The sequence below is a fragment of the Lynx canadensis genome, chromosome E2 (genome assembly GCF_007474595.2).
Source record: "Lynx canadensis isolate LIC74 chromosome E2, mLynCan4.pri.v2, whole genome shotgun sequence".
In the NCBI taxonomy this organism is placed as follows: domain Eukaryota; kingdom Metazoa; phylum Chordata; class Mammalia; order Carnivora; family Felidae; genus Lynx; species Lynx canadensis.
The window spans coordinates 48,522,515-48,549,463 of NC_044317.1; the positions used below are offsets into that span (position 1 = coordinate 48,522,515).

The 26,949-nt window shown below is 57.1% G+C and overlaps 1 protein-coding gene across 1 annotated transcript in view; it reads right to left on the reverse strand.

Moving 5' to 3' along the window:
* MEGF8 (multiple EGF like domains 8) overlaps positions 1-26,949 on the reverse strand; it is a 40,270-nt gene that overhangs the window by 10,880 nt on the left and 2,441 nt on the right. The window contains 58 exon segments of the mRNA XM_030297346.1: positions 1,117-1,348; positions 2,973-3,117; positions 3,867-4,030; positions 4,568-4,748; positions 5,290-5,497; positions 5,855-5,973; positions 6,141-6,251; positions 6,342-6,431; positions 6,433-6,569; positions 6,572-6,589; positions 8,496-8,628; positions 9,172-9,203; positions 9,206-9,286; positions 9,289-9,420; positions 9,501-9,618; positions 9,621-9,694; positions 9,697-9,732; positions 10,024-10,030; positions 10,032-10,091; positions 10,093-10,234; positions 10,746-10,780; positions 10,782-10,872; positions 10,874-10,917; positions 10,919-10,972; positions 10,974-10,995; positions 11,300-11,331; positions 11,333-11,414; positions 11,513-11,544; positions 11,546-11,645; positions 11,729-11,759; positions 11,762-11,846; positions 12,087-12,115; positions 12,738-12,780; positions 12,782-12,823; positions 12,825-12,917; positions 12,919-12,978; positions 13,440-13,522; positions 13,525-13,620; positions 13,623-13,642; positions 14,023-14,187; positions 14,189-14,217; positions 16,719-16,738; positions 16,741-16,881; positions 16,962-17,106; positions 17,457-17,497; positions 17,500-17,575; positions 17,882-17,895; positions 17,898-18,035; positions 20,131-20,253; positions 20,379-20,524; positions 20,947-21,362; positions 21,876-21,898; positions 21,901-21,963; positions 22,043-22,223; positions 23,169-23,314; positions 23,317-23,374; positions 23,629-23,720; positions 23,723-23,791. Coding sequence (XP_030153206.1) covers positions 1,117-1,348; positions 2,973-3,117; positions 3,867-4,030; positions 4,568-4,748; positions 5,290-5,497; positions 5,855-5,973; positions 6,141-6,251; positions 6,342-6,431; positions 6,433-6,569; positions 6,572-6,589; positions 8,496-8,628; positions 9,172-9,203; positions 9,206-9,286; positions 9,289-9,420; positions 9,501-9,618; positions 9,621-9,694; positions 9,697-9,732; positions 10,024-10,030; positions 10,032-10,091; positions 10,093-10,234; positions 10,746-10,780; positions 10,782-10,872; positions 10,874-10,917; positions 10,919-10,972; positions 10,974-10,995; positions 11,300-11,331; positions 11,333-11,414; positions 11,513-11,544; positions 11,546-11,645; positions 11,729-11,759; positions 11,762-11,846; positions 12,087-12,115; positions 12,738-12,780; positions 12,782-12,823; positions 12,825-12,917; positions 12,919-12,978; positions 13,440-13,522; positions 13,525-13,620; positions 13,623-13,642; positions 14,023-14,187; positions 14,189-14,217; positions 16,719-16,738; positions 16,741-16,881; positions 16,962-17,106; positions 17,457-17,497; positions 17,500-17,575; positions 17,882-17,895; positions 17,898-18,035; positions 20,131-20,253; positions 20,379-20,524; positions 20,947-21,362; positions 21,876-21,898; positions 21,901-21,963; positions 22,043-22,223; positions 23,169-23,314; positions 23,317-23,374; positions 23,629-23,720; positions 23,723-23,791 — 5,380 coding nt within the window.

The following is a 26,949-nucleotide window of genomic DNA, read 5'->3' on the forward strand; positions in this document are numbered from 1 at the left end:
TAGACATCGTCCTGCAGGCCCCCCAACGTGCACCCCGAACTGGTCTCAGCACAGGCCTCCCAACCTGCTCCTCTCCCATCCTACTTGGCAGCGGTCTCACGTCCCCATCACCCCAGCCAGAGATACTGGACAATACCCCACACCTTTCTGCCCCTCCAGTCACCAAGGCGTCCCCCTGTCTCCACCCCTGCAGCCCCTTGCCCAGCTCAGGCTTCTCCCTCTCACCCCAGCCTCCTCCTCCTCCTTGGCCTCCTCCAGGGCCTCCACCGACAGACAGCCTCCTTCACCACTCTCTCCTTCCCAATAGTCCCAGGGCTTTGTGCCCAGGCCTGTTGCTGCCCTCCCCTGCTCAACCTTCCCTGGCTCCCCATCACCCACAGGGGAGGTTCATAATCCCTTACCCCGAATCCCTGAAGGTGCACATATTTCAGAACTTTCCAGATTTTAGAAAAGCAGTAGGTGTACCCACTGCCACATAGCACTCCTAGTGGAGTCTGGGAAACACCCCATAAATCAAACCCTTTAATAATTTAGTAGTAAACATGGTGACATATTTAATGAGCCAAGCCAAGCCCGTTAGCAGTCCCATACCAGTTCAGGATAATTGCGGAGCCAAAAGAGTTTGTGCTGAACCTGGGACAGCCCTTTCAGCTTCCTGAGATGTCTGGAGTCCAAACTACAGATGAGGAATCCGTGGACCTGGCTGGAGCCCAGCGCCACAGCCAGGCACGGGAAGCACTTTCCGAGATGTTCCCACCCACACTTCCAGTCTCATTTCCCCCCAACATAGATGGGCTCTAAAATACACCAGGCACAGCCCCACTTCTGAACCTCTGCTGGTCCAAACTCTACTGGTCCTTTAGGAGCCAGTTCAGACCCAGCTATTCCAGGAAACATTCGTGGATGATACCCCAGCCCCCAAGCAGGGCTTCTCACTTGCGGGTGCCCCAGCACGACCCTGTGATGAAGTCACCCATTTTCCCATGTGAGCTGATATCCCAACCAGACAGTACCCTTCTATGGCCTCCCCCCCAAGCCTGGCCTGGCAAAGAACCCCTTTTGGAGGGCACCTGTACCACCCCCCTCCCCCGTGTGATGTTCAGTCACCATGGTTACCTATGAGCCTGGTCTCCGGACAAGCAGGCCCCATGGCACCAGGTGCAGGCCCCAGACTGGTTACAAGCTTCAGGTGAGGGCAGCAGGCGGCAGGGGTCAGGGGGCAGGGTCAGGGCCAGCAGGCGGCCCAGGGCCACTCCCCCGAAGCCACCTGAGATGTACAGGCGGCCTCCTACCGCCGCCACGGCGTGGGCCACAGACTCCTCCATCGGGGGTCCCACAGAGGCTGGGCCTGGCGAAAGACAGAATGTTCAAAGAGATCGTCAGAGAAGAGAGCCTCATAAAGATCCCAGTCAGAGTGGGACACTGAACGGAGCAACAGGCTAAGGAGAGCAGAGACGGACCGGGAAAGACAGACAAGATACGTAAGGCCAGGCAGGGCAAGAGAATCGGACACAGACAGCAAGACAAAAGAGAGGGAGAGACAGGGGCGCCTGGGTGGCTTGGTCGGTTAAGCGTCCGACTTCGGCTCAGGTCATGATCTCACGGTCCGTGAGTTCGAGCCCCGCGTCGGGCTGTGTGCTGACAGCTCAGACCCTGGAGCCTGCTTCAGATTCTGTGTCTGCCTCTCTCTCTGCCCCTCCCCTGTTCATGCTCTGTCTCTGTCTCAAAAATAAATAAACATTAAAAAAAAAAAAGAGAGAGAGAGAGAGAGGGAGAGACAAACAGAAAAAGGAAACAGAAAGAATGAATGGAATGAGAATGGAGACAAAGGTTTTGGAACCGGGCAGAGGCAGTGGTTGCACAACATCGTGAAGGTACCAGACACCACGGCATTGTTAATTTTATGATGGTTAATTTCCTTATGTGAATTTCGCCTCAAGTTTTTTAAATCCTCCAGGAAAAAAAAAAAAGAGAGAGAGAGAGAGAGAGGCAGTCACAGAGAATTAGATGGGGTGTCTGGATGGCTCAGTCGGTTAAGCGTCTGACTTCAGCTCAGGTCATGATTTCATGAGTTCGAGTTCGAGTTCATGAGTTCGAGTTCATGAGTTCGAGCCCCACATCGGGCTGTGCTGACAGCTCAGAGCCTGGAGCCTGCTTCGGATTCTGTCTCCTTCTCTCTCTGCCCCTCCCCCACTCATGCTCTGTCTCTGTCTCTCTCTCTCTCTCAAAAATAAATAAACATTAAAAGAAAATAAATTTGTAAAAAAAAAAAGAGTAAAAGGGAATTAGAGACAGAGAGTCAAAGAAGCAAAAAGAAAAGGGAGGAAGGCCCAGAAGCATACACAGTTATATACGTTTACATACATACCACTTAAAATGGTAAGTGAAATAGAAAGGCAAGGTACCAGCCCCTTTCCAGCCTCTGAAGAGCAGAGCCCCCCCCCCCCACCCACATATAATAGTACCGTCTCCAGAGAGTGGGATTCTGTGGGATCTTTTTCTTCTTATTTCGCTAATTACATACAATGAATATTATTACTTTTATAATCATAATAAAAAATACAAACTTTCTAAGAAAAGAAAGGTGGGCATCTCCATGGGTGTTTATTTTTTATTATTATTATTTTTAATGTTTATTTATTTTTGAGAGAGAGAGAGACAAAGTGCGAGTAGAGGAGGGGCAGAGAGAGAGGGAGACACAGAATTCAAAGCAGGCTCCAGGCTCTGTGCTGACAGCACAATGCGGGGCTCGAACTCATGGACCGTGACATCATGACCTGAGCCAAAGTTGGACCCTTAACCCACTGAGCCGCCCAGGCGCCTCTCCATGGGTGTTTAGATGATAGAGGGGAAAGAGGCTTTGCCGGTGGGTCTGAAGGGGCCCAAGTGACCCTGGATGACGAGGCTCCCAGGACAGGGCCGGGACCCCTCCAGGATGTCCCCGGGCCTCCCAGGGAGAGCACTGGACTTACGGGTGAGGTCGGGCAGGAGCCAGGCGTTGCAGTTGACCTGGTATAGTAGAACGTCACTGCTGAACTCATCAGGGTCCGAGCGCCCCCCAAGGACCACCATGGTGTCCCCTAGCAGGGCTGCGGCATGGAAAAGCCGGGGGCGTGGCTGTTGGGATGACACCCGTAGGATGGCTGGTCAGAGCCCACACTCCTCTGCTCTTCACGCTCCCTCTCAGCCCACCTGCCACCCTGAACCCCATACCTCAGCCCCCAGCAGCCCATCCAACCCCTAATCTCCTTCAAATCTCAGCTCCTTCCTCCAGGAAACCTCCCTCACTCTTCAGAGCACCCCCAGGGCCATCTCCCTTCCCCGAACTCCCCGAACCCCCATGCCCTGTTCCCCGGGAACCTGGCACTGGCTGCTTAAGATGAATCCCACATTTCTTGTGTGACCTTGCCAGCTGGGCTGGGGGTACCCTGGGGGTGAGGCTAAGGCCCCAAAAAGGGTTTGGAAATATGTTTGCGGATGGAACACTCAGTTGTCTCTAACCAGCACATCCAGGGTCCGCCTTCTCCCACATACTATCTCCTTTGGCCTTGAATGCAGGAGGTTCAAGTAGCCTCAGTCCCAGATTTTTTGGATGGGGAGGCTGGGAAGTAGAGGGACCTGCCAGGGCTACACCAAGAGAGGGGCAGAGCTGGAGCAGAACCCAGGCCTCTGACCTCCTGGTCTAGGATTCTTCCCTCCCAGTGAGTGATGGGAGAAGGGGAGATGTGGGGTGCCACAGGCCAGTCTAGGGGACTGGAAAGGAGGGAGGGAGGAACCCAGGCTTGAGCCAGGCCATGGGGCACTGGAAAGGGAGGGCCTTCCTTCCTGCCCCCCTACACCCAGCTGTGTACAACTCTTTTCCTGACCTTTGCCCCCTGGGAAGGGGCCAGCAGGCTCCAGGTGCGGTCAGGACAGTGCAGGGAGTAGAGCTCAGGGGACGGGGCTGCCAGCTCCACGTGGAAGCGGAAACCCCCAAACACGTAGAGGGAGTCAGTGGCCTCGTGGTACACGGCAGAATGACCATAGAGACCTGGCGGGGGGGGGGGGGGGGGGGATGAGTAAGCAGAGACTGGGGGGGAAGGGCTGGTGATTAGGAGCGCCCCCTGCCACACCTCCCTGGGCTCCCCTTCCTGTGACCACACCACCTAGGAGCTCTGCTCAACCCCTCCTTCCCCCTTCGGCTTGAAAGGACAACCACTAGAGACCCTGGGCAAGAGAAGACAGGGAGACGGGGTACCTGGATGTCCTGGAGGGCAGTGATCAAAGAATGGAAGAGGAGAGATAGGAAAAGAATACCTGAGGGGCGGTGATCTAGGCCCTGGGAGAGGAACATGATAGCCCAGTGTCATGGGGCAGAAGGTGGGCAGCTTATCATGGACTAAAGAGAGAGACTGAACTTCCCAAGAGGTGGTCTCCTGAGAATCTGGTGGGCATGGGGGGGAAGACAGGGAGACAACCAGCTATAAGGGACAGTGACCATAGGGTGTGGCAGTGGACAGAGAGCCTACACAGAGCCCTGGATGGCCAGGTGTCCAAGGTGCTATGCCCTCCCTGTCCCCAGCCTGACCTGTGGGGGGTGTCCCGCTCTGGGCTCCGGACACCCAGGTGCCAGTCACCAGCTGGTACTCAAACAGCTGCTGGTTGAAGCCATTTTCGGGGGAATAACCGCCCACCAGGAGCAGGGACAGGCCGCGGCGGGCAGTTAGGGTGTGACCGGCAACTGCTGGCAAGTCCACAGTCTGAGGAACCTGGGGGACACAGGGCAGAGGTCACCAGGGAGCAGGGGGTTAGGGGTAATCTTGCAGGTAGAAGACTCAGAACTCCTGACACCCTCCTTGAGCTGCTAAGGAGGTGCTGAGCTGCCCAGAGCCGGTCAGACCCCAAGCTTCCAACATGCCCAGCCTGGTCTCAGCAGGTGTGCATGGGCGTCGAGTCATTTCTGCCTGTTCGGGGTCACTGACGCAGGTAGGGGCAGCCTGGTGTTTCTTCTGGAAGCCCTTGCTCTTCTCTCTCACTCTGGCTGTGTGGGGCTGACTGTACCCGCTCCACACAGTGGGCTGTGTCCCCGCCTAGCGGACAGGAGGATCACATCCGCTTGGCCACGGACTGGGTTGGGAATACAGCGTGACCGAGGATGGCTAGTAAACTTCAACTTTAGGACTTGTGCTGGAGCCCGGAGGGGCGGGGCAGGGGGGAGCTACATCCTCTGGGGGTGAAACGGCAGGAGTGGCTCTGGTCACCCCTGCTGGAGATGGACTGTGGGGGCTGGAGGAAAGGAGACAGGCTCACCTTCTCCTGCCGCCACTGCAGGGTGGTGAGGTTGAGGACCCAGAAGTCGCGGGTGACACCCCCGGCCGTGAGTCCCCCCAGAAGGTACATGGCACCACGGCCGGCGGACACATAGGCAGCCGCGTGGAAGGAGCGAGGGGAGGGGCCCGGGCCCCCATCCTCGGCTCCCGCCAGCATCTGTGTCCACCGTCGCTCGCTCACGGAGTACCTGGAGCCAAGGTGCAAAATCCAAGTCTTAACTAGAGTCATCCCAGTATCCTCTGGGTGACCCCCCCCCTCAACACACAGTTATCCCAACATCCCCTAGGGTGACCCCCTATCATCTTACCATCCCCCCCACCCGGGGTAGCACCACCCAAAACAGTATCCCAGACCCTGAGATGAGCCTCCTGTGACAAGTGCCCCATCATCTTTTGGGATGTCTGCCTGCAGAGATTTGTTTGTTGTTTTACACCAGGTGGTTTTTTTCTGCCCCCGAAGGGACTCTTATGTGACAGACATCTCAGCATCTCCTCAGGTGACCTTCTCTCACTCAGGTATCCCACCTCCCGGAGGCATCCCTCACCTGTACAGGTTTCCTAGCAGCCCCTGGGGCAGGCCCAGGCCCCCAAACATCCACAAGGTGGCATCAGGTCCCTCCACCATGGTGTGCCCCAAGCGGTGTAGGAATCGGCTAGCAGTGTCCTGGGGGTGGAGATGGGGACAGGAGGGGTCAGGCTAGCATCGCTATAAAGTATCAGGCTGCATGTGGGGTCTGGGGGCTGGTCCCAGGAATTGGGCAGGGGGGGGGGCAACGATCCAGGAAGTAGGCTGTGTGGCACCTCCTTGCAGGAGTGGCATCCACAACTCACAGCTGAGAGGCGGCTGTCCATGAGGGTCTCCCAGACCAGCTGCCCGCCGTCCAGCTTCGTGGCACAGTCAGGACCCCCGAAGCCCTCAGCACAGATGCACACACCCAGGCTCTGGGGAAGAGCAGACGGGGACTCAGAGGGAGCCCTGACCACCACCCCTGTCCCACACGGCTTGTCCTGTCCACCCCCGCCCCCCCATACCTGGTTACAAGTCCCCGCCCCGCTGTGGGCGTTACAGTTCTCGGGACACAGAGCCATGCGGCAGTGGGGGCCAGCCCAGCCCTGAGGACAATCGGCAGAGTCCAGCACCTGCGGCCCCGTCCTGGGCCACACACTCCTGGGGGACAGGGCAGCTCCCCCGGGCCCCCTGACCCGCAGCGGGCAGAGCCACGGAAGCGTTGAAGCCCCAGGACGAGGAGCCGTTGGCCTCCAGTGCAGGACAAGCAGGCCTGTGGGGGAGAGAGGCCAGAGACTTGTGGCAGGGCTGGGCTCCAGGACGCTGCTCTACCCCCAGGTTTAGAGAAAATCCAGTGTAACTGGGCAGGGGAGGAAGGCACTCCTTGTAACTTATAATCACTGCCATGCTTAGCTGTTCTGCACCCTGCACACTCTCTCCCTCATCCAACCCATCAAATTCCAATCCCAACCCCATCACCGGCAAGCTCCGAACCCTCCACAGCTCCCTACAGCTCTGACCTAAGACCGAGTCTCCTTACAGAATAGATCAGTGGTGAGGGAGAGGGGCAGGAATTCCTCATGGGTGTAAGTAATGTCGGGGGGGGGGGGGGGGGCGTTGGGTGGCTCAGTCGGTTAATGCATCCAACTCTTGGTTTCCGCTCAGGTCATGATCTCACGGTTTGTGAGTTTGAGCCCCGCATTGGGCTCTGCATTGACAGTGTGGAGCCTGCTTGAGATTCTCTCTCTCCCTCTCTTTCTCTGCCCCTTCCCTGTATATGTGCCGCTTTCTTCCTTTGTTTCTCAAACAGATAAACTTTTAAAATAATAATAAGGGGCGCCTGGGTGGCTCAGTCAGTTGAGCATCCTGACTTCGGCTCGGGTCATGATCTTACGGTTCGTGGGTTTGAGCCCCTCACTGGGCTCTGTGCTGGCAGCTCAGAGCCTGGAGCCTGCTTCAGATTCTTCCCCTCCCCTGCTCATGCTCTGTCTCTCTCTCAAAAATAAATAAACATTAAAAACATTTTTTAAATAATAATAATAATAATGCCTTGATAAAGTTATGTTAATAGTGGAGATGCCATAGGCCCTCTGACCTCAAGGCCTCCCACTCTCCCAGCCCTCTGTGCTCTAGCAGGGCGGGTCCCCAGACTGCGTCTCAGTCTCCGGGCCTGGGCACCTGCTCTTCTGGCCTCCAGAGCCTGGAGAAGAACCCTCCTCCCTCTCCCACACCGCCCCCTTCAGGTCTCAAGTGAAATCTCACCTCTAAAAAAGCCCTCCCCAACCCTCCAGACAGGCCAGGTGCCTCCTTTCTGCTTCCTCTCATCCCTTAGCAAAGGTATCACTATTCTGACTAAAATGTGTTGATGCTGTTTGTTACCCTCTTCCTCCCCACCTGCATCCCTTGTCCTGCTGTATGCCCCGGGCACCCAGCTCAGGTGGGGCTCACTGAAGGTGCTCAGTACACATTTGCTGGGTGAAGTGAAATCGAGGGCCCCTAGCTCTAGTTGCTCTCTATGGAGGGCTCCGGGGTCGCGTGCAGTCCCCAGCAGGCCAACTACCACTCTGCCCTCTCTTCCAGCCCCGGAACCACTCCGATTTACAACGTGAACAGGAAGTATTTCCAAACTCGGGCCCTTCAGCCGCCACAGGTAACAAATTATTTTTAGTGCAACTCCATCAGACAAGGCCGGTTTCCCAACCTCTCAGCACTGCTGATGTAACGGGCCTGGTAATTCTTGGTTGTGGGGGGCCATCCTGTGCGCTGCAGAAGGCACAGCCGTATCTCCGGCCTCCACCCGTGACACGCCAGCAGCACTCGTGACAATCGCAATGTCTCCAGACTTAGCCAAATGGCCCAAGGGGCAAAATCCTCCCCCACCCCCGCCCTGTTGAGAACCACCGGCTGAGGAGATGGTCAGGGGCCTTCACGCCCAGCCACATTCTGCTACCCCAAAGACTTGTCCCACACGGGCCTTCTCTCAGAGAAGCAGCCCAGCCAGGGCAATCCTATTAGCCTCTCAGCTGAAGAAACTGAGGCCCAGATGTAGCAAGGGGACAGCATCACCCAGGAAGTCAGGGGCAGAGTTGGGCTGGGTCTGAGCCCACCTCAGGGAGCAAGGTACAGGGACAAGGGCTCCATAGTCCAGGACAGGGTCCCGCTTTCCCCAGCCACCATACCAGACAGGGCCTGCACAGTGAGAGGCCTGTCCCGCCGCTGGCCACAGAAGGCAGCAATGAGGCTACGGTCCGACTGGACGACACCAGTGTCCAGGAAGCGCGGGAATCCATCAAAGGCCAGGACATAGCTCAGCTGGAAGTGAAGGATGCAGAGTGAAGGATCAGGACAGTAAGGCTGAGAAAGAGGGACGCTTGGGGACGCTTGGGGAGGAGAAGGAGCTCAAAAGGAGAGGGCAATCTGAGACCGGGAAGGAAACGAGCTGCTTGAAACTTCTGGGCAGACTGTCAAACTGTGGCACGGAAGGCTTACCCTTCCCCTCCCGAGCTCACAGCAGACCTGGCCTAATCGATGGATCAGGCACTCTGCACGGAGCCTCGTTATCCGGTGCCCAGCTCCTGGCCAGCCCTACCTACTGGCCAGAGTGGCACACACACATTGTACAGATACTAACCATGCCTGGACCGAGGATATGGGGAACAGGGTGGAACTAGGAAGTAGGAGGTGATTTGGGGAATGGGAGGGTCCTGTGGGCTTAGGAATGAAGGTTCTGGGGTCTGAGGAAGGGAGCTTAGGGTTTGAAGGATAAAGAAAAGGGATGTAGGGTCAGGGCCTGTCTGAGGATTCAGACTGGTGGGGGAAACATGGGCCTGAACTCTGGTTGCCCTCGTTACTCACCGTGCAGGGGGTGCTGCTGTCGGGGGAGAAGGGAGGGTGAGGGGGGGACACAGGGTCCAGGGGCACAGGGCTGCAGCACCCTCGGTGGCTGAGACAACCCACACGCAATAGGACAGCCTGGCCCAGCTCTCGCTGCCCCACCGCCTGGAGGCAGCAGCCCCCCAACCCGGCGTGAGCCCAGCGCCACTGAGGACACGTTGGTAAGGAGGGCACGCCCCCCACACTCCCGGAAACAGGAGCCACCCAGCCCTGGGGAGACGGAAGGAAGAAAGCAGCGTCAGACCAGCCTTGCCCTGTCCTACCACCTCCCTAACCACACCTGGCCACACCTGGCTGGCCCCTGGCTCACCGAGGGTCCCCATAGTAGCCGGGGGAGCAGAGTGGCAAGTGGGCACCTTCGGTGTGGTCCTGACAGAAGCAGAGCCCGCTGAGGTTGTCACAGTGGCCCGCCGGCGCGGGTCCCCATGCCCGTTGCACTGGCAGGGCCGGCAGCCGCCCGAGCCCGTGGCGTTGCCAAAGCTGCGGGCCGGCACCGTTCGCAGTGCTCCCCCCACGTCCAGTCTGTGGGGGGCCCCAGCAGGTGGGACACAGAGTCAGGGCAAGGGCAGGAGGGGCCCGACAACTGGCTCAGCTGATCCCTGACCCCACCTGGCTGCTTCAAAGGAAGGTAAGCAGGGGCCCAGGACTGGGAGGAATAGCCAAGTCCCAGGATGGGGGGTGACACTGAAACACGTTTGGGTCAGAAGCAGGCAATGGGACAGGGGGATCCACAGCTGGGAGAGGAGACCCAGAGCCCAGGCAGAGAAAGGAAAACTGGAGCTGCCCCGGGGGGTGGGGGATGTGGCCGCTCACCCTGGCAACTCATCACAGAAGAGCCAGGCCCCCCGCCGGCGGGCAGGGATGTGTGGAATGTGGCAGCCGCCAGGTCCGGGAGCAGCGGGGCGCGGGGGGGTCCCGGGCGGGCGTGGGCTGGGGGGGCAGGTCTGACGTCCAGCCCAGGTCACACACGCAGGTGAAGTAAGGGGGGCCGCTGCACACACCGTGGCCACAGTCTTCCAAGCACCTTGAGGGCGTGGCAGGAGCACGGAAGGGCTAGGCAGGCCCTCGGCCCCCAAGGCACCCCCCCGCACACCCCATTCCAACCCATCATCTCTCATCTCCACGGCAACGCCATCACAAGCGACTGGCCTGTTCCACGGTCCTGGCTCCGTAGGCGGCCCTGTCTCCAAGGTAACCCCATTGCACGTGGTAATTCGTCTCTATAGTAACCACGTATCACCACTGGTGATCTGCTCTCTGTGAAACACCCTTTCAACTTGGTCCTCCTCCATTTCCATGGCAACGCTGAAGGCCTATGGCCCGCAGTCACGGATGACCCGTATCCACAGTAATAGTGTCACACTGGGGGACCATGATCACTCTAATGAGGGCCTAACCCGCACGGTAAAAACCCCAGGCTCACTGGGGATGCTGGTTCCAGGGAGGCACCCCAGCACCATGATCACCTCCTCCCTCCATCTCCACGTGCCCCAGCCCTGGTGGCGACATCTCCATGGAAACCCGCACCCACTCACGTGCGGTTGCAGTATGTGATGCCATCGCCCTGGTTAGCCCCGCTGGCAGTGACACTCGTAGCTGAGGGGTGTGTTCAGGCAGGTCGCCCGCAGGTGGCACCGCGCCAGGCCCAGGCGACACTGTCCACGTCTGACAGCGGGCATATGCCCAGCGGGCAGGGAGGGCCACAGGACAGCCCCAGGCCCTCCCCCACCCACAGGGAGCAGTTACCCCCCCCCAGAGGCCCCCGAGACAGTCCCCTGCAGGCACCTGGGGGGGGGGGCAGGAGGTGAAGAAGGGGGTGGGACCAGAGAGAAACAAGAGACAGAGACAGGGAGACAGTGAACGGGAGAGAGAAGGAAAGACAGAAACAGAAAGACAATAAGGAAGAATGAGACAAAGAGCCACAGAGCCCCGGGTAGGAGAGAGAAAAGAGAGAGAACCGGAAAGAGAGGGGAAGGGAAGAAAAACAGAGAAAGGTGAAGGAGCAGAGAAACAGGCCATTAGAATTAGGGCGGAAGGAGAGCCGCCCTTCCCCCGCCCCACCCTATGGCCTCACTGTCCCCTGCCTCACCGTCCCAGCGTTGGGTTGTCCTCATTGCCGCACCCAGCCGCACTCATGGCTCTGCAGACACTCGTGGCAGGTCAGGAAGCGGTCGCAGCTCCGGCACCGGGGCTCTGAGTGCACGCTGCAGGGCGACAGGCGTGGTGGGCGTCCCCACCGCCCCCCCCCCCCCCCGGCTCCATTCTCCTCTCTGGGAGCCCCGCCACCCTGACAAGACTGTACCTGTCGTCCCAGCCACGGCAGCCCCCGTGCGGGGTACCGTGCCAGGTAGGCAGCGAACAGGAAGCAGGTGTGGGTGGACTGACACCAGGCGCACTGGCTGGAGTTGGCCAGGCAGTCGTCACAGGTTAGGCGTCTGGGGGCGGGGAGCAGGGACAGGGTCAACCGGCCCACCACAAACCCTCCCCACTACCCTCTCCCTGGGCCCAGGCGGCTCACTGGCTGCAGAGCGGGGGACACTCCTCGGGCTCTTCAGGGCGCCCCGACTCCGGCCCCGCCGGCTGCACGCTGGCATCCACTTTGCGGTGGTGCTCTGATGCCCCTCGCAGAAGGGGTCCTGGGGAGTTGAGGAGGAGGAAGAGCCCAGCTTAGCCATCTCCCTTGGGCTGCCAGCACAGGCTCCGTCCCCAGCTCAACTAGCAGCTGCCTCCCTCACCACCACCCCCCCAGACCACCCCTCCAAGCCCACCTCCCTCCCCAACTGCCGTCCTCTCCAGACTCTCCCCTCCAGCCACGGCTGAAGATCCATGGGAACTGCCTTCCAACAGCCACTGCCTTTTGGGCAACAGAACCCTACGTGCTGGTCCAGATAGGGCTGATCTACTCCTGAAGGTTCAGATGTGGACAGGGCCACACGTCCTCCCCCTCAGCCTCACAGACGGGTCTGAAAGTCGGCACAAGACCCAACCAGAGCCAGTGAAATGTCCTTCTAGGACTTATGTTGAACGGGGGGGCGAGAGTGGGGTGAGGACGGAAAGTTGCTCTCTTCCACTTAGGACTCGGGTAGCTGAGTTGGGGGGACAACGGTCTGGAGCCCTTGTGAATCCCTTGAAACCCCTGAGGAATGAACCTCCAGGGAAGCAAGGGTATAGAATGAAGGGAGGTGGATGCCTGACGACACGGTCTGAATCACAGGCCTAAAGACCTACTCCTGGACCCTGGAGCCTGAGCCCATAAATGCTCCTCTGGTAAGGAGGTACCAACTTGGGTTTCTGGCAGTGACAACAGAGAGAGTCCTGACTGGGAGCCCATTCTCCAGCCCCTCTCCTCTGCCCCACCCGGCTCTCAACTGTAGATCTAAGACAACAGCTCCACCTGCCTCCTGCCACTGCCCCCAGGGGGACCCCTCGGATGCCCGTACCAACTCCAGGGGGCCCTCCCCCTTTCCCAGTCGCCCCGATTTGGCTGCTTTTGTCTCGAGACCTCCCCTCTGTGGCTTGGAAGGCACCATGGTACAGGCTGTGACAGTCACGATGCTCCTCACAGAGCGGGGCAGAGGGCAGGCACCAGCACCAGCAGGGACCCGCCGGGTCCTGTCGTCCCGCAAGTGGGCTCCGCTCTGGCGCAGGTGGCAGGTGGCGCTGGTCAGGCACCAGCCGCAGCCCTGGTCCGCCAAGCAGCCCAGGCAAGGAGGAGTCGGACGAACAGGCTGAAGAGCGGTAAGGCTCCAGAAAGAAGAAGGAGATCTCCTGCGGGAAGTGCTCACGTTAGGATCAGGGGTCCACACTCCGAGTCACAGGGCAAGAGTCAAGGTCGGGGGTAGGGGTCAGGGTTTGGGGGTTTGGGGCTACAGACTTCAGTGTCTGCAGACAAAGTTGAGAACTTCAGCATGTAGAAAGTCAAGATTAGGATGAGCAGACAAGAGGGCATCAGGGTTGAGAGAATCTAGAGATTAGAGGTTCAAAGTAGAGAGGGCAGAAGTCAGGGCCAGTGGGGTCAGGGCAGGAGGTCAGAATGTGAGATCAGGTCAGAGTCTGGGGGTCGGAGGTCGGGGGCCTAGAGGGCTCAAGGTGAGGCCCAGAGTTCAAGAGTCAAGGGGTAAGAGGTCAGGTCAAGAGGGTTAGAATTTGTGCTCTGACATTCAGAAAGCTCTGGGGAACTGAAGTCAGGGCCTGGGTGAAGGGTCAGAGGCCAGGGCCTGGGTACTCACGCTGCCACCTGGCACGCCGGTCCGGTCCCACAGCAGGGTAAGTTCACTGTGCCCAGGGCCTGCTGAGCCATTGAGCTGGCCCGGATCTCGACCGCATACTTGTGGCCCCGGCCAGGCAGTGGGAAGAGGCGAGCAGACCCCGGGCGCTGCAGCCGCCTTGTCTCCTTCTCCTGCTGAGCCACCAGCGCCCCACCTCCTCCTGGGTAGGGGGGGGGACAGACAGGGACCTCAGAATGTTCCAGTGCCGCCCTAACCCCTGAAACCTCCAAGAGCCCCAAACCACCTAGCACTCACCTCCATCCTGGGAAGAGGGCCTCAGAGTTCCTTAGACCCCAAGAACCCCTGTGAACCCCTAAACCCTCCAACAACCCACCTCAGGGAAATCGGATTTAATAACTCAGACGTTCCCCACCTTCTTCAAAATTCCCCCAAACTCCACTCATAACTGAAAACCCAGGGCCTCCCTCCACTAAGGATATATCCCATGCCTCTGATTTTTCCCTAGTCTTACCCTGGCACTATATACCCCAGCCCCCATACTTATAACTAGCAGCCCCCCTGAACGTTCAAGCACCCTCACCATGTTCTTGTGTCAGGGCCACGGGCCATCCGGGCCAACACATGTAGACGCTGGGCCCGGGCCCACACAGCTACATCCTCAGCACCCGGCCCCCCGGGCCCTCCTGGCAGCAGTGGGTGGATGAAGCCACGGTAGACCAGGGACACGTCGGTCTCTGGGCTGGGCGTCAGTGATGGTCGTACTGCGGACAATCAGGACCTGTGCCAGCCAGGGAGAAGGAGATGTGTGAGTGTCTCTTTGCATGGCCCCTCGGTGTCCACACCCAACCTCCTTCCCTATTTTATGAAACATGAGGACCGAGGCCAGGGGCACTCTGAGTTGGGACTTCAACTCAGACAACAGACAACAGGGTCCCGGCCTCTGCTCATCACTTCTCTCAGTAAAATCCAGGACCCCAGACCTTTCAGGAGCCTCTCCCTGACAGTTCACCTTTCCACCTAAACCCTGAAAGAGTCCAGATTTTTTTTTTTAAGTCCCTTAACTACAGGGTTTGGAGAACTTCCAGGTTAGTGAACACATCCACGCCAGCGAGGGGTGGCACCCCCAGCTCCATGAGGACAGAGCTCCTTCGCTCACAGCCCTTCGGGGCCTCGCCCTCTGTAACGTGTTCTCTGTTATACAACAAACCAGTACATAAGTTTAAAAAAAAAAAAAAAAAAAGAAGAGTCCAGCTCCAACATTCAAAGTGACAGACACACTACGTAATTGTTAGCGGTGGTTTTATAATTGCAAAGAATGGAATAACCCATGTGTTCGTCAATGGGAGGCTGTTTAAATAAACTGCAGCACTAGGGCCCTAGAATCTAAATGGACTATTACAAAGCTTTAAACAAAACAAAAAATGAGGTGTTTTCTAAATTCTAAGGAGCTTGCCAGGATAGTTAAGAAACAAAAGGAAGGGGTTCCCGGATGGCTTAGTCGGTTAAGCGTCCGACTTTGGCTCAGGTCATGATCTTGCAGTTCATGAGTTCAAGCCTGACTGTGCTGAAAGCTCAGAGCCTGGAGTCTGCTTCAGATTCTGTCTCCCTCTTTCTCTCTCTGCCTCTCCCCAACTCAGGCTCTCTCTCTCTCTCTCAAGAATAAATAAACATTAAAAAAAATTAAGAAATAAAAGGAAGGAGCACTGGGTGGCTCAGTCAGTTAAGTGCCTGACTCTGATCTCAGCTCAGGTCACAATCTCACGTGAGATCAAGACCCGAGTCGGGCTCCACCACTGACAGTGCGGGGCCTGTTTGGGAGTCTCCTCCCTCTCTCTCTCTCTGCCCCCTTCTTGCTCGTGTGAGTGCGTGTGCTTGCTCACTCTCTCTCTCAAAATAAATAAATAATTTTTTAAAAAAATAAGTAAAAGAATATTACTTTTGTGCAAGAAAGAAAAATAATTCAATGTCACATTCACATGTATCTGAATAGGCAGACTCCGCAAGGATATAAAAGAAATCCAAATGGATCTTCCAGGAAGAGTCAGGGTGGTCTTAAGTTGGGGAGATGCTAGGGAGAGCTTCCCATACTGCTCTAGATAGGGAGCAGGATAGATGGAGACCCTTTTTGCTTAACAACTTTTTACATCACTGTGATTTTTTCACCATACAACTTTTAAAAATCAAGAAGTCGCCACTGCGGAAAACAATTTGGTGGTTCCTGCATAAGCTAAACATTGAATCGCCATATGACCCAGCAATTCTGCTCCTGGATATAAGCCCAAAAGAGCTGACAATAGGTGTTTATTGCAATACATACGAATTTCAAATCATTCTTTTCTACGTTAAAAACTAACATAATATCGTATGCCAATTATACTTCAATTAAAAAAAATAAAATATTTTTTAAAAGCAAACACGGGGGCGCCTGAGCAGCTCAGGGGGTTAAGTGTCCGACTTCAACTCGGGTCATGATCTCACGGCTCCTGAGTTCGAGTCCCGTGTCGGGTTCTGTGCTGACAGCTCAGAGCCTGGAACCTGCTTCAGATTCTGTGTCTTCCTCTCTCTCTCTCTCTGCCCTCCCCCATGCACGCTCTGTCTCTCTCTCTCTCTCTCAAAAATAAATAGACATTAAAAAATGAGTTGAAAAAAAGCAAATATGTATGCAAAATGGTTTATCCATGAATGCTCACAGCAGAACTATTCCCAATAGCCAACAGGTATAAACAGCCATCAGCTGATGAATGGATTGGCACAGTCATACAAGAGGATATCATTCACCCATAAAAAGGAACGAAATCTGAGGCATGCTACAACATGGATGAACACTGAAAACACTACTTTAAGTGAAAAAAGCCATACACAGAAGACAACGTGTATGATTCCATTTATAAGGCATATCCACAGTTGGCAAATCCAGAGTTAGTAGACTGTCAACCACTAACCAGTAAAAGGTTAGTGGCTGGCCAGGGGCCAGGGGGAGAGGGGAATAGAGAGGGATTACTTAAGGATCTGGGGTTTCTTTCAGGGTAACAAAACTGTTCTGGAACCAGGTGGTGATAGTTGCACAATATTGTGAATGTGCTTAATATCAGTGCTGGTAAATTTTACACTATGTAAATTTTACACTGTGTGTTTTAGCACAATTTTTAAAAATCGGACCCTTGAATGTAGAGACTTATGAGGCAAACACAAGAGCTGTATAGAACCATTTGAAAAACGAAAACCCCAGGACCAGACCTTTCAACACTCCACGCTGGGCCCCACCCCCTGGCTCCCCACCTTGTCGGGCTGGGAGGCGTTGGGGGCTGCTGGAAAGTGAGCAGGTGCAGGCCAGGCAGGAAGCTCTGGGTGACGCAGGCCTCCAGGGATGTGACGAAGACAGGCGCAGGCCCCCACCAGCCCACGGTGCCTGAGATCTGCTCCCCTCGGCAGCGGGCCTGTTCTGTGAGGACCGGGGCGGGGGGAGGAAGGTCAGCATGGGGCACTGTGCCGCCCCCTCCCACACTGCCAATGGGCACTCACCAGGCCGAGGGAGGCAGCTCTCATTATGCACGCACCAGCCCAGAGCGCCGGGCCCCCGGGGAGGAGTTGTCGGGCCGCTGAAGGCCAGGCAGGCCTGGCAGTCACCCAGAAGGCGGCCCAGGCCCAGGCAGCTGGCAGCTGGACACTACAGGGAGGGGAGGGGACAGGGGTTACTGACCACAGGGGCTTAAAGGATCTGGAAAGGTCTGTAGATTCAGGTAGTGGGGTGGAAGGCGCCAGGAAATTAGAGAAGGGACTTGAAAGCCACTTGGAATGAGGAAGAGCAACAGGACAGGAGCTAAGGGATCTGGGGACAGGGTCACAAGCTCAAAAGCGCTGGGAGGGGTCAGAGGTTGAGGGGTCAGGAATGCCAATCTTAGGTGTGAAAACAAGTGTCCCAAGTGAGAGAAAGTCCTTCTCTGCTTGGTTCAGACAGAGGGAGACGCTGACGGCCGTGTCTCTGCACTAGGAGACAGAGCTGGGACGGTCACTCACAGCCCCAGACGGGGTCCCAGGAGGTGGTGCAGCTTGGCAGGCCCCTGACACCAACTGCATTCAGGGTCTCGGGAGCAGACGCTGTGGTCCGTGTACATGGAGCAGTAGTCTAAGTGGTACTGCAGAGATGGGGAGTGGGAGAGGGGGCTCCTCAGACCTGGAGCCTGCCCTCATCCCCACTCCCTGTGATCATCCCGGGGAGCCTCCACTGCTCACTCAGCACCTTGGGGATCCCTATCTGCTCTGCCCTCAGCCCCAGGGACCTCCGTTCCTCCCCCCTTGAACCTGGGGACCAACCTCCCTCCTCTCATATCCCTAGGGACCCCAGTCCTTCTCCCAGGGACCCACCCCACCTTTCTCCCTCACCCATGGGAACCATGCTACCTCCTTCCCAGCCGCCCTCTCCCTATCACCCCAGTGCTCACGTCCGGAGCAGGCGCTGGAACACAAAGGGAGGCACCTTGTAGGCCATCAAGTCCCCACGAGGCCGGCCACTGTACCCCCCAGCCACCAACAGGACACTGCCACCAAGCACAGCCGCCACATGCGAGTATCGACCACTGGGAGGTGCTGCTCGGCCTAGGAGAATACAGATCCCCCCCGCCCCCAACAAGGACATGAGACTCTAACCAGTCTTCCCTTGTCCCTCTAACCACGGCTCCCTTGTCCAGAGGACTACCCGACTCTCCTATGCTTCAGCCCAACCTGCTACTTCCTGCTTTAACCCAGCGTGCCCAAGGAAGCCCTCCTAGCATGTCTGGCCCCACACCTGCCAGAGCTTCCACACCACTGTGCAAACCACCTTGAAGACAGAGCGTGATCTTGGGGGTCAGAAAAACTTGGCTTCGATTCCTATGTCTACCACCTACTTGGGCTCAAGTCATGGATCAACTACTAACTTGCTGAGTGGCCTTGGGCAAGAGACTCAACTTCTCTGAGTTGGTCTCTTCCTCTGTAAATGGAACTGTCCTCCTGCCCTCAGGGAGCCACGAGGCAGGGTGCCTGGCTCTCTCCTGGTATTGTCTATCTGGCACCAGCCTCCCTTCTGGTGACAACTCTGATTTTCCTCTGGAAAACCACCCTCTCCCACTAGGGTCCACAGGCTCAAGTTGAGCTGACCCTGCCTCTGGCAGCAGTGGGGCTTAGCCCAGGCCCATCAGTGTCAGTGATAAGTTCTGGAATAGGACCCAGTTCCTTCAATTCTTGGGAGAGAGGCACCCTCTTCCTCTGAGCATTTTAAACACATTGTTTTTTTTAAAGTTCTTTACTTGAGAAAGAAAAACAGACAGAGTGCGACCAGGGCGGGACAGAGAGAGAGGCGATGAGAGAGAGAAATCCCACAGCAGGCTCTGCAATGTCAGCACAGCGCCTGACAAAGCCCGATCTCACGAACCACGAGATATGACTGAGTGGAAATCGGAGCCAGACGCTTAAGCGACTGAGCCGGCCCCAGGCGCCCCCTTCCGCCCCTGGGCATTTCAAAGGATAGATATAGTCCCAGGGCTGCTGGTGACCATTTACAAATGACAAACCGCCACCAGAATGAAGTGGCTCAAACAAGGGCTAGCTGATGCCATCACGTGAGCACCAGATCCAGACCAGCCTGAAGCCAGTTTTCACTCACATGAGACCAAGAACTTGGGTTTTGCTCGAGCTGGCTGGGTGGATTGGTCACTTAGAGCCAAGGGTCCTGGACTGATGTGTAAGTGGTCATGATCGGTGGATCCCTCACCCTCTTACGGAAATGTATGCTCTGTAAACACGTGGGACTTGGCCTGGGGACTTGCAAACTACAAAGGAGGAAGAGGCCTTTGCCTAAAGGAGAAACAGGGACAGGCAGATGAGCCCTGGATTCAAGGCTCGAATGCCAGCCCAAGGCTTATTGCTGATGGTCAAATAGGGTTCCGTGGGGAACCCTTCACCCAGCCTACTACTTAAGTGTCAATGTCCCTTCCTTATGCTTGTTCTCTGTCCTCATCTTCTGGGGGGGGGGGGCGGGGGAGAATAGATGGGCCCCCTAGAAGTCCACAGCCCCCTGAAATAATATGCCCAGTTTGTGTTACAAGCGTCTTTCGGAGGAGAGGGCCTGTGGCTTTCTTCTGATTCTCAAAGTAGTCGGGATTCAATGAGTTTGAAGGTTTCTCCACCCCCCCTCCCAGGTAAGCCCTGGGGCCGGATTCTGACTGTACAAGACAACATACTGAGCTCTTCGCTAGGCTGTCTCCATCTTTGAGCCATCTCAATTCCTTCTCACAACAGCCCAGTGGGTTAAGTGTTACCGTCATCCCATTTTACAGATGGGGAACTGAGGCATGGGGTGATTAAATGATATTTTTGCATAGATGGTTGTTTGGGGACAGCCATCCTGGTTCTGCCACTTGCTCATTACAGGACCTTGAAAAGGTCCCTCGTAGGTAGGCACTTCGCTGGGGCAGCTGGAAACTGGTAAAACCTGGACTGGAGCCTAGACCTGCGCTGCTCTAACTGCCTCCGGTCTCCATGGCAACGGTGCCCCTGTCCTGCCTCCAGCACAGGCTTGCCCCCCGAAGCCAGCTCCAGAGGGACGTCTGGCTCACCCTACAAGGACCGAGGTGGCTCCTGCCTGAAGCCCAGATTCACTGTCAGGGAAGCGCAACTCTCAGAAGCCCCTCAGGAAAACAGACGGGCCACTCACCCTCAGGGGTTCCCGGGGGGGCAAGCTCGGCCCCCGACACCCACTGATGGCAGCCCAGGTGGTAGAAGAAGAGGCCATCTTCATAGCATTTCTCCTCCTGGTAATGGGTGTGCACGTTGCCCCCTAGGAAAGGAGGAAAGGGGCACAGCTGGCAAGCCTGGCGGACGTGGGGACACCCGTGCAGGGAGCCTCAGCTCAGTGCGGGCTTGGGGCCCTGGCAGGCAGGCGGGATCAGGGAGCCTCCTCACCATAGACCACCATGTAGTTGCCCAGGACGCTGGCTGTGTGGAAGGCTCTCTCCCGTGGGCCCTGGAGCCCATCCCGGCCCTTCAGGGTGGTCCACACGCGCCGATCCACGTGGAAGAGCTCTGTGGAGTTCACCCGCACAGAGAACCTGTAGGGAGCGGCAGGGGAGGAGCTCAGGGCAGGAAGGGCTTCTCTCCCTCCCTTGGGCTCTCAAGAGCTGTGAGATCACCCAGGGTGAGACCGGCTGTGACGGGGTTTTTGTCCCCTTGGGACGAGAGGCTCCTGCTGGGCAGGACACAGCTCTGGCTCATCACTGGGTTCCGTGCATAATCTAGCCAGGGCTGGCCCTCCAAGCAGGGTGTGGCTGAGGGGATGGATGGGTGGGAGTGTGTGGGAAGGGACTGGCCAAGACAGTGAACGAAGGGATGGAGAATGAGTGAGCGGGCGGGCACGTGAGGGACTGAATGACCTAGTGAGTGACCGAATGACTGCAGAAGTACATCAGTGGGCGAAGACCAGCAAAGACTGAAGGCCCAGGACAGGCTTGGCCCTGCAGGGCAGGTCACTTACCGCGCGGTGGAGGGCCGGTGTCCACCGTGAACCAGCAGGGTGCGCGAGGGGGCATGGAACACCATGGAGTGGCCCGTGGCGGCAGGAGGCCGCCCGCCTGCTGGAATCACCTGCTCCCAGTAGCCCCCACTGGTGCTGTCGAGACGGAAGCGGAAGAGGCCAGAGGAGAAGAGGTCGTGCTGGGTGCGGCCGCCAGACACGTAGAGCCAGATGTCATCCACTAGGGCGGCGGCGTGACCTGCCAGGCCTGGTGGCCCCGAGGAACTGGAGCCAGGTGGTGCGAGCAGCTCCCAGTGGCCCCCGCCCAGGGGGCTGAAGGCCCACACGTCGCTGGTGAGGGAGCCATCAGCCAGCTCACCACCCATGAGCACCAGGGAGCCGGCCCAGGCCACAGCCACATGGGAGTGACGGGCAGCCTGTGAGAAAGAGACCGGGAGGCAGATGGTGACACCCAGAAAGAGTAACAGAGACAGAGACACAGGAAAAGACAGCGACACAGAGAAAGACAGACAGAGATACACAAAGAGAGGAAAGAGAGACAGACACATGCAAATACAAAACAGAGGTGAGACAGAGGAGGCAAGAAACAGAGATGGCGGAGAAAAAGAGAGACAGATAGCCCAGAGGGAAGACACAGAGTCCAAGAGAGAGCAGAAAACCAAGAGGCAGGGACAAAATCAGAGAGAGAAACCAAGAGAAAGAGACAGGAGGTCCACAGAAGAAGATGCAGAAGAGGAGATAAAGGAAGAAAAAAGGAAATTAGAGCTAGAAAAGCAGTACCGGGAGGAGTACGTGGGCCTGTATCAAGCTGCAGGGGTGGGGACGTGTGGGATGAGGGTGTCGCTCTGTTGGGGGTGGGGTGGTGGCTGGGGGTCTCACAGAGTGGACAGGCACCTCTGAGCAGGGCAGGGGCGAGGCGGGGTCCATACCGGGGCAGGACTCAGGTCCCAGCGTCCCAGGTGTTGGCAGAGAAGTTGTACAGGACGAGATCACCCAGGGCTCTGTTGAGGTCCTGGCCTGCGGAAGGGGAGATGGCCTCAAGCCCTGGCCACAGGCTGCAGGCTGCTGGAGCCAGAAACGCACCCCCTCTGCTCACCTCCAAAAACAGCCAGCAGCCCCGGCGGGGACAGGAAGGCACCAGCTGCCCCAATACGGGCCGAGAAGGCAGGGTCCCCGGCACTCACGTTGTGCCACCAGCCAGCCCCCTGGTTCTCCCACAGGTGCAGGTCACAGGCGCGTCCCAGGAAGCCAGGTTCACAGCGGCATGGTCCCAGGGGCTGGAGGGGAGACAGGACACAAAGGCAGGGATAGAGAGAGGAAAAAAGAGAGACGGGGGAGGAGAGCCAGAGCCAGAGTGAGACATAAGGGGTAGAAAGGGAGAAGGAAAAAGATGGACAGGAAAGGAGAGATGGAGTGAGATAGGAAGGAGACAGACCAACAGACAGAGAAAGAAAGGGACACAGTGACACATCAAGAGGGAGGAAGAGAGGTAGAAAAAAGCAGACAGACCAACAAAAGTAGGGGAACGGGAAAGACAGAAGGACCCGGAGAGGAAAATGAGGACAGACAACAAGAGGAGAGGTTGGAGAAGAAGCACAGTGGTGAGGTCAACGTCAGCCTGGGCTGGAAGACTTCAGTCTGAGGCCCGAGGTCAGTGGTCAGAAGTCAGAAGGTGGGGCTGGAGGGGGTGCCTGGGTGGTTCGGTCAGTTGAGCACCCAACTTCGGCTCACGTCATGATCTCACAGTTCGTGAGTTCAAACCTCGCGTCGAGCTCGCTGTCAGCACGGAGGTGCTTCTGTCCCCCTCTGTGCCCCTCTCTCTGCCCCTCCCCTGGTTGTGCACTCTCAAAAATAGATAAACATTTAAAAAGAAGAAGAAGAAGTCGGGGCTGGGGGCCCAAGGCCAGACAGAGTGCCTGGGTTAGGGGATGGAGTAGCATCTGGCAAGCAGAAGGCAGGTGGGTTCACAGGTGGAAGGTAGGTCACGGGCAGGACGGGAGTGGGCTCAGGCAGAAGAGGGGCTCCAGATGAAGGTGGGGTGGGGCAGGGTGTGGAAGGAAGAGGGGAGTACTGTGGGTGACGGGAGGGTCCCTGGCGGGGTTGCTGTCATGGGAGAGGGCAGAGTGGCAGGGGGTTTCAGGCAGGGGCAGAGTCAGGAGATGGGGCGGTAGGTGTGGTCACAGATCAGGGCCCCAGGGGGACGCAGCGGGGGCTGGGCTCACCGAAGCGCAGGTGCCATGGCCGCCACAGTAGGCCGGGCACTCCTGCAGGCTGCAGTCAGGGCCCCCCCAGCCGGGCTCGCAGGCGCACACGCCAGGGGGCTGGCACTGCCCGTGGCTGCTGCAGCCCCCGGGGCACAGGGAGAAGGGAAGGAGGCATTGAAGCCCAGCAGGTTGTAGTTGGCATCGCTGAAGAGGTGGAGGAGCATCTGCAGGCAAAAGACGGGCAGGGTTCCAGGGACTGGACGGCGAGGGGGTCCGCTCCTGTCCCCATCCCCCCCAGGAGTCCCCACCTCCTGTCTTTGTCTCTCTCCACCCTTCTTTGTCCCTGTGTCCTGTCTGATGCCAAGTCTCTCTGGCTGCCTCCGCCCTCTCCATCTGTTTCCTTGTGCGTCTCTATCGCCCTTTCCTCCAAACTCCACCTAGACCTCCGGCCAGAGCCCCGCGGTCCGGCCACACCGACCTTGCCTGAGGAAGCCTCGATGGGCGGAGGCCGAGTGCTGCCACTCAGACTGGCAAGCAGGGGCCCTCGGGGAGAGTCGCCGTCATACACAACAGGTAGTCGTACGTGCATTCCGTGTCCAGGAAAAGAAAGTCCAGCAGGATCCGATGCTGGGGGCTTGGGGCTGGGCAGCGAGAACAGAGGGGCTGGGCTCAGATGTGGACCCTCTCCCGGGCCTCCATGCAGCCCAGCCAAGAACACCAAGCCCTGCTCCACATGACGCTGGGGACCCAAAAGGGAGTCAGACCTGAGCCCTGCCTTCAAGGGGCTCTTGGTCTCACAGCCCAGGGAGGTCAGACCTGTGACAGCAAGAGGGCCAGGAGCCAGAGAAGGAATTACAGTATCACCCCTGGAAAGGGCTCCTGATACCAGGCTGAACACCTCCCACCATTCAGATGGGAAAACTGAAGTGCAGAGAGAAGAACCGCATCCCCGTGGTCACACAGAGTTGTTCTTGTTTATTTCTGAGCCTCGGACACTAAGCCTGAGGGGCAGGGTCCAGGCCTGAGCAGAAAGCCTACTCCCGGGTGGAAAAGGGCCTCTGGGAGGGTCCCCCGTTCCAGAACTGATCAGAACTCCAAACAAAGGGGCCAGTTTCTTGCCCCATGGACAAAGGGAACCTTGGAGCACCACAGATCCTCTCGGCCCCGCCCAGGTCTCATCTCTGTTTACTGTAGTGGCTAAAGGCACAGACTTGAGCCAGACTGCCCAGGCTCACATCTTGGTTCTGCCACTTACTAGCTACTAGCTGTGTGGCCTTGGGCTAACCTCTCTGGATGTGTTCCTTCATTTGTAAAGTGGGGTTATAACAGTACTGAGGTAGATTCAAACTTTTTGGCCACTCCTATCACTGAGAGGTGAGGACTGACTCCTTGCCCCTTCTATCTGGGAAGAGCCTCAGAGAGACAAGCTATGAAAAAGCCAAAGCCACATGGAGGGGCCACGTGCAGGCATCCCAGCTGACAGCCCCAGCTGAGCCTCCAGCTGGCGGCCACCAGCAACCGCCAGCCCTGTGAGGGAGCGTTCTTGGACGTCTGGCCCAGGTGAGTGTTTGGATGACTGTAATCCCCGCTGACATCCAACTATGACCACAGGAGAGGCCTAGTGCTTCGTAAGTGCCATTGCCCTAGCCACTGTCACTGTTCTTGCTCTCTGCCAGGTCTTGATTCCAGAAGGTTCTCTCATCCCACATCTCACACTAGGGGGATCAGGAAACTAGACCTGGGTTCCAGCTCTGCTCCTGAACTGCTGGGGGACCCTGGGCCAGCCCCTTCCCCCATGCCCCTCACCACACTCATCAGCATACTGGAGGTGCTCACCCACCACTCACTAGCTGTGTGATCTTGCGTTCGCTCCACGGGCTCTCTGAGCCTCAGTTTCCTCGAAGTAAAATGGAGATACTCTCCCCACCCACCAAGGCTGGTGGGAAGATTCAAGACGGTGATTCTAACATGCCTGCCTAGGCCTCATCCTCTCTTACCAGGATGAGTAATCTCTTACCAGTATTCAGCCTCCACCTCGGCCTCCTGCCTTGCCCTGACAAGGGTCTTAGATCATCCTAACTTCGCATCTGGCCCTGGCCCTATCCTGTTCAAAAGCCCTTCATGGCTCCCCACCATCCCCAGAAGAAAGTTCAGCTCCCTAAGCTACCATTCGAAGTCTCACCTTGTCTCACATCACCCCACTGCTTGCAACTCCGTCAGGGGCAGGGCCTTTGCACAAGCCTCTCCCTCTGTCTGGAGCACATATTCCCTTCGTACCAGCAAACTTCCCCACCTCCTCCAGGAAGCCTTCCCTGATGCCCCCTGGCTGGCTTAGGTGCCTCTCTTTGGCCTTCTCACTTTCCATTATAAGCCTCATTTCTCTGAGCCAGGACCATCTATGTCTGGGTCTGCCCCTTCTGCAGCTGGGGAGACCCATAGGACAGGGCCTGGGCCTAAGTCATCTTGGGGTACCTCCCTGACCTTGCCCAGCACAGGACCTGGCACTGAACAAGGGCTCAGGAAACACTGGATGAAGGAATGAAGAAATGCACAAAAGAAAGAATACTAAAGTTGGCAGCTCTCCCTCAGGCTCGGACCAGAGCCCCTGAGAACATCACACAGACCCCAAACCGTGGTCTGGGGAATGAAGAACGATTCAGCCAGACCAGGCAACCAGTCCTCCCAGAGCTTGCCAGCCTCAACCAAAATATAAGCTTGGTTCCCAGAATCACAACAAGTGATTTTGTCAAGGGCATGCCAGAGGCCAGTCACCATCTGCTTTCTCCAAGTTCCTCCCCAAGTTCAAGATCTCCCCCTTCCACCCATCATGGGCCCAATCCCCATGGCATCCTGGACAGAAATCCGACCCCCAAACCCCCTGCTTTTCAAAAGCAGAATGACTCTCATTCAGGAGGATGTTATGAGGACTGGTTACATAACGGGTAAATGTCGTACAAAAGGAAATAGGTCAGCTGCTTATTGTTTAAAAGATGGGGGAACATGTTGGTTCTCAAAGGTGATAGGCATTGGGAAGCACGAGAGATCAAGGGGGATCTGGAAGTCGCCTGGACTCCTCCCTACTCCCAACGTCCAGCCAGCTGATCCCCAAGTCTCACTGGTGAAACTTCCCAAACATGCCTCAGTGCTCTCTGCCCCTTCCCACCTCCTCCATTCCCGCCCCAGTTCAGAACTCATTCCCTCCTGAAGAAGCACATCAAGTCTCCAATCCACCCCCCACTTGGCCAGAGGTTCAAAATCCCTGCTCAAAATCCGTCTGTGGCTCCCCATTAATGCTCAGCATGACTTTCAAGGCCATTCTTCCCCTGCTTGTTGCGCCCTCATTTCTCAGCCAACAGCCAGCCAGACAGACAAACCGAGACGTGGCTCCAGAGACACACCAGCCTCTCTTTTCTGTTCCCTTTCTCACACCGTAAACTCCTACGCATGCTCAGAACCTATTTCAGGAGCTCCTCCTCCTCTGGGACCCCCAAGAGAATACTCTCATCCCCCTAGACCCATCTACCCACCTCTGCACCTCCTCCTGTCTCGTGGATGAATGTCTGCATTCCGTCCTTACCATCCCCGACCAGGCTGGCACTCCTGACGGTCAGGAAAACCATGTATACATAGAACACGTACTTCCCATTCTGTGCTCACCCACACCCCCAGACAGGAATGGCCCCCAAGCTGGGGACAGACACACTCATCCCCAAGAAACATGCTTCATCCGTACCCCATATAATAGCCACAGAGATCTAAAATATAAATCAGATCATGTCCCTCCCTGCTCAAAACCCTC